Source organism: Dioscorea cayenensis, chromosome 12, assembly GCF_009730915.1.
Source record: "Dioscorea cayenensis subsp. rotundata cultivar TDr96_F1 chromosome 12, TDr96_F1_v2_PseudoChromosome.rev07_lg8_w22 25.fasta, whole genome shotgun sequence".
Taxonomy (NCBI): domain Eukaryota; kingdom Viridiplantae; phylum Streptophyta; class Magnoliopsida; order Dioscoreales; family Dioscoreaceae; genus Dioscorea; species Dioscorea cayenensis.
The window spans coordinates 17214524-17219308 of record NC_052482.1 but is presented as its reverse complement, the minus strand read 5'-3'; the positions used below and the strand labels follow the sequence as shown (position 1 = coordinate 17219308).

The 4785-nt window shown below is 31.7% G+C and overlaps 1 protein-coding gene across 1 annotated transcript; it reads left to right on the top strand.

Moving 5' to 3' along the window:
* The first annotated feature begins 821 nt into the window (after nt 1–821).
* On the top strand, nt 822–4486 carry LOC120272966. The gene is made up of 6 exons (XM_039279601.1): nt 822–995; nt 2342–2392; nt 2510–2576; nt 3637–3677; nt 4086–4145; nt 4242–4486. Exons 1-6 carry the CDS (start codon nt 930–932, stop codon nt 4296–4298), a joined length of 342 nt encoding a protein of 113 aa, XP_039135535.1. The 5' UTR covers nt 822–929; the 3' UTR covers nt 4299–4486.
* The last annotated feature ends 299 nt before the right edge of the window (nt 4487–4785 follow it).

Genomic DNA, 4785 nt, shown 5'->3' with positions numbered 1-4785 from the left:
AAAATATAAATATTATGGATAAAAATAAATATTTATGTAAAGTATAGAACAGTACTGGGCAGAACCAGGACTCGATGGTAGGAGACAAAAGCCTAAAAGCAAAACAAAAAAATATTTTTAAAAAATAATCCAACAAAATAATTATTTTAAATGAAGAATAATATGCTAATATAACAAAAATTTGAATACACATATTAAAAATATATAGAGTATAATTTAAATTTTTGTTATTACCTGTAGCAAATATATGAGATTTTCAATAATTCAATTAATATTAATACATCTCAAGTTTGTATTTTTTTTAAAATATGGTAATATTGATCCCTCTCACTTCAAAACAACCAAACTATTGTTTATAAAAACTTTTGTTTTTTCACTCTAGCATATATGATACATTATAACATGTGTATATATATGTTATAATATATTTGTTAGGTCTATCAATTTAAACTTTTTTAAATTACTAAAATTTGTATATAAGATTTTTTTATTAAAATTTTGAAATCCTAGTAATTTTTAAATTAAAAAAATATAATGTGAAAAAAAAAATGCACTGAATGGATCAAGAGGTTACATACTTTATAGATAAACCGACTAACCACTCAAGCACACTTACATTACATACTTTCATATGTCCAAATATTGTATTTTAGATTAATTTAAGTTATTCCACATCTTATATATATATATATACTTATATATATATATATATAAATCTATATCCATAATAATTAAAAAAAAAAAAACAATTTCCCTTAAATCAAACGATTAATTTACATTTATAATTTTTCAGTGAAAAAATAAAAATAAAAATAAAATTAAAAAGAAACAGCAGACGAGTTGAGTTGCGGCGCTTGGCTGCTCTTCTTGACCAGAGTCTTCGCAACGAGAGGAGAGAAGAAGAAGAAGAAGAAGAAGAAGAAGGAGCCATGGACGAGCAAGAGTTCAACCGCTTGCTCGACCTCTTTCCTGTTGTCCGAACTCGGAACTACCGCGTAATTCCCTTCCAACTTCCCTTTCCTTCTTCCTTTCTTCCCAATCTCCCTGATCTTCTCTTTTTTCTTCTTCTTGATTTTTTTTTCCATAAATATTGTTAATTTGAAAGTGCTCATCTTTGCCAACGGTGTGGGGTTTGGATTTTGATTCATTTTTAAATGCTACTTGTTGTGATTTTCATGTCTGGGTTTTGTTAGATTCTAGATTTTCCATAAAGGAATTATTCACTTTCGTTGCTTGTTGTGTGCAAGAAATCATCATACTTTTGGTGCAAAATTTTTTGGAATAGAAAACATGAACTTTCCTATCAATTTAGATCAGAAATTTGTTCCATTTATAATCCATCTTGTTGTGCTATTCAACCAAAGAAATTTTTTTTTCTTTGGTTATTGGTACATTTGGTTGATTTCTGGAAGGTGATGATGAAATGGTGAGTATTGGTAGTTAAATGGCCCTATTGTGATAGAGAACTCTATTCAAGGTATGGTTTTTTTAATCAAGGTTAGAAAGGAATTATTCACTTTCTTTGCTTGTTGTGAGCAAGAAATCATCATACTTTTGTTGCAAAATCTTTGGAATAGAAAACATGATCTTTCCTATCAATTTAGGTCAGAAATTTGATCCATTTATAATCCATCTCGTTGTGCTTTTCATTTTAGGGTTTTGTAGATTTTAATTTTCAGGGTTTAGTTAATTTTCTGGAAGGGGCTTGAATGTTTATTAAGAACTTGATCAGAGGTGTGTGTGTGATAAAGAATTCTATCCAATCCAATCCAAAATTATTTTAAGACTAGAAAAAAAAAAATCCTAGTGCTTTCTTGACCCAAGATCTACTTTTGTTTCTTTTGATGTGGTTGCTTTTGTTCTTGCATGTTGCATTGAGGAAATCATCATGCTTCTTTTTCTGTGGTAATATTTCAAAGGGCAAGAATGATCTTTTCCATCATTTTAGGGCAGATTTCTTTTTACCATATTCTGTTGTCAATTAGGTTTTATGTTAGTTTCAAAACAAAAAACCTAGTTGCATGACCTTGTCTTGATTTTAGCACCTTTTGTAAGTTTTTCTGGTCTAAGGTTATACCATAGATGGATCAACATTTTTCTTGTGATAAAGCTTATCGAAAAACATGCGTTAAGTTTGGAAATTGAAATGATGTAATGTATTGTTCATCTCATGTTGCATCATTCTCTTGTTCAAAGATGTACCAAGAAGAAACATGGTTTTGAGTCACTTTTAACTGTTGAAATTTTATAGTTGGTACCATATGGCTCCTTTGTACAAATCTCCTATGGTTGTACCATAATGTTTGATTCCATTAATATCGAGAAAGTTTGGTTATGATAGGCTGGATCAGAATCAGTGCCAGAATCAACTTCACATTCAAGTCAGACTGAGGTAATTAAAAAGGTTTTTTTTTTCTCTATAAGTGTTTTTTTCTTTAACAAAAGGAAAAAAAAAACTTACATAGTAGAATTTGTGTTAACATTTTGAAAAGTAATACTGTTGTAACAGGTAACTGACTTTAAAGATGCACGGAATGGGACGGACAATGATAGCTTAGGTGAAACTCCTGGTGGAGGTATATAAATGATTTGAATTTGTATTGATTTTAATTTTAATTTTGTTTTCGTATCTTTCATGGACTTTTGTGAAAAGGAATAGAAATATTCTTTCTGTTGTATAAATTAACTGGAGAACTGATGAATGCAATCTTTTGAGTATCCATGTCTTATATAACATTGCTGTCATCCAATTTGGAGACAGCTTTGTGAAGTTCCACCTCTTGACAACTTTGCGGCATGCTATTTGATTTTGAGGGCAATGTTATGAAATTAATAAAATTCAATTAGCTTTGATGATACGCAGCATATCCAAACAGTGGAACTCTCTTGATTTTGAATTGCCAACTATGAACAATCCTTGATCTTAAACTTTCTGTCCATGTTGAGTACCTAGAAACTTACATTCTTGTACCTGTTAGCTCCTACCATTTTTCTTCCTTTTCTCATATTGATATTTCTACTTCTATTGCCTTGTCTCTGTTAGTTCCAGCAACATGAAATGCCATCATTTTGTCCTTGTTGACGCAGGTTTGTTCTAAATAAATTATGCGTGATGGGGTTATTCTCCAATCTTTCTTCTTATTATAATCAACGTGCACAATCCATCAAATGAATGTACCATGCTATAGTAGCTATTCATCCTTTGTGTTTTTTTGGTTATTTTCACAGCTAAATGGAGATTATCTATAGTCGGTTGTTCTCATGAATTCTGTCATTTTGTTGGCAGCTATCTAGAATCTTTTTGTTAATTTAAATGTTTTGCTTTTATAAACTAATTTTCGTGCAGCCAGCTGCTTGATAACATCACTCAGGCTTAGAGTTCACTAAACATTGTGAACTAGCCTGTCCCTCTTAATATCTGCAACTTCTTTGATGGCCAAGATTATTCTTTTACATTGAATGAATATGCAATAGAGGCAATAAAGAAAACTTAACATATTGCTTCATGGCTTATGGGAATCTACTTGTGTTTAAAGTAGAAACATGATTTGTGGATTAGGTCAAGTAGGGCTATTGAATAGTAAGACAAGTATGCCCTTTTCTTGCTGACTGATTATTGGCTTTCTATTTTGACAGATGCATTCTGGCAGAAGTTAAGATCAGCAGCTACAGCCAAGGTTTGTCATGCCATTTTTTTCCCCTGAGTTTTAACTAAATCGCTCTAGTTCCTTTGAATTTTCACATGATGATGAACTCATTTACTTTCGCCTTGATGGTGATATTTTCCGATTGTCATTGAACTGCTAGTTTCCTAGGTTCGGTTGTTTCCCAATTTTAAATAGTTCTGCATCATGAAGTTCAAGTGTTCCTAATCCATAACATCAGGAAATATTGGAAGAATAGAACAGCTTTATTCTTTGTATCCATACTATCATGTCATTCCAGTTTTTCATGACTAATTTGCAAATAATAGCATTTCGACAGTAACCCTTTTGTCCGGGAATTCTCTTGAAATCATTGGATGTAAATATGAAAGACTGGAATAACTGAAATTTTGTAAGTGGGTATTGTAATTGATGTGTCAGGTTGGACCAGAGAAGGCGGAACGTTTCTGCAAGGCTTTTCAGAGGGTTCAGACTGAACTTGTATGATAAATATAATCCAGAGATGTTGTTATTGACCATTTTATCGATCAACGCATCTCTCTGTCCACTTAACTGGATTGCTGTATTCTCTTTCAGGTGCACAAAGGCCTTAGTCCGGATGCTGCGCAAAGGTTCATAAATCGGGGAAACTGACTTACTGCCCAATTTACTTTTATCTTCTTCATTGTCAATGTGTGAATGCTCATTTTCTTCAAAACCATTGCGAAATGAGGAAATGTAAAAACAAGTTTACATTGTTATACATTGTAGTGCATTCTTCCTGATTTTCAGATGTTCTTACAAACTTTACTATGAGAGATAAATGCAGGCTAATTTGTCTCTGGAACTTGTCACAGTTGCAGCTTCTTTCTATTTTGCTGTTCATTTTTCATGCAAATGCCATGTCTTCTCAAATGCTTGTGATTATATTAAGGACCATCATGCCACTGAGTTGAAGCTATTATTTTTTTTGGTTTTTAATGCTGTCCATTTCACTTCAAACTCACTAAAATCTATCTGGATTTGGTTAGGAATAAATTCAAGGGTTCTTTATAACCTTAAACACTGATTGTATTCTCATGGAGTATCCTCAAAATTTACGCTTACATACAAGAAAATCCCTTTGATCCTTAATTATGAC

What these genes read in the sequence shown, in the direction of transcription:
- LOC120272966 (XM_039279601.1), top strand. Translation starts at nt 930, where the DNA reads ATGGACGAGCAAGAGTTCAACCGCTTGCTCGACCTCTTTCCTGTTGTC. An exon ending in CACATTCAAGTCAGACTGAG is followed by an intron (nt 2,393 to 2,509) that starts GTAATTAAAAAG and finishes CTGTTGTAACAG; the next exon opens with GTAACTGACTTTAAAGATGC. An exon ending in AGAGGGTTCAGACTGAACTT is followed by an intron (nt 4,146 to 4,241) that starts GTATGATAAATA and finishes ATTCTCTTTCAG; the next exon opens with GTGCACAAAGGCCTTAGTCC.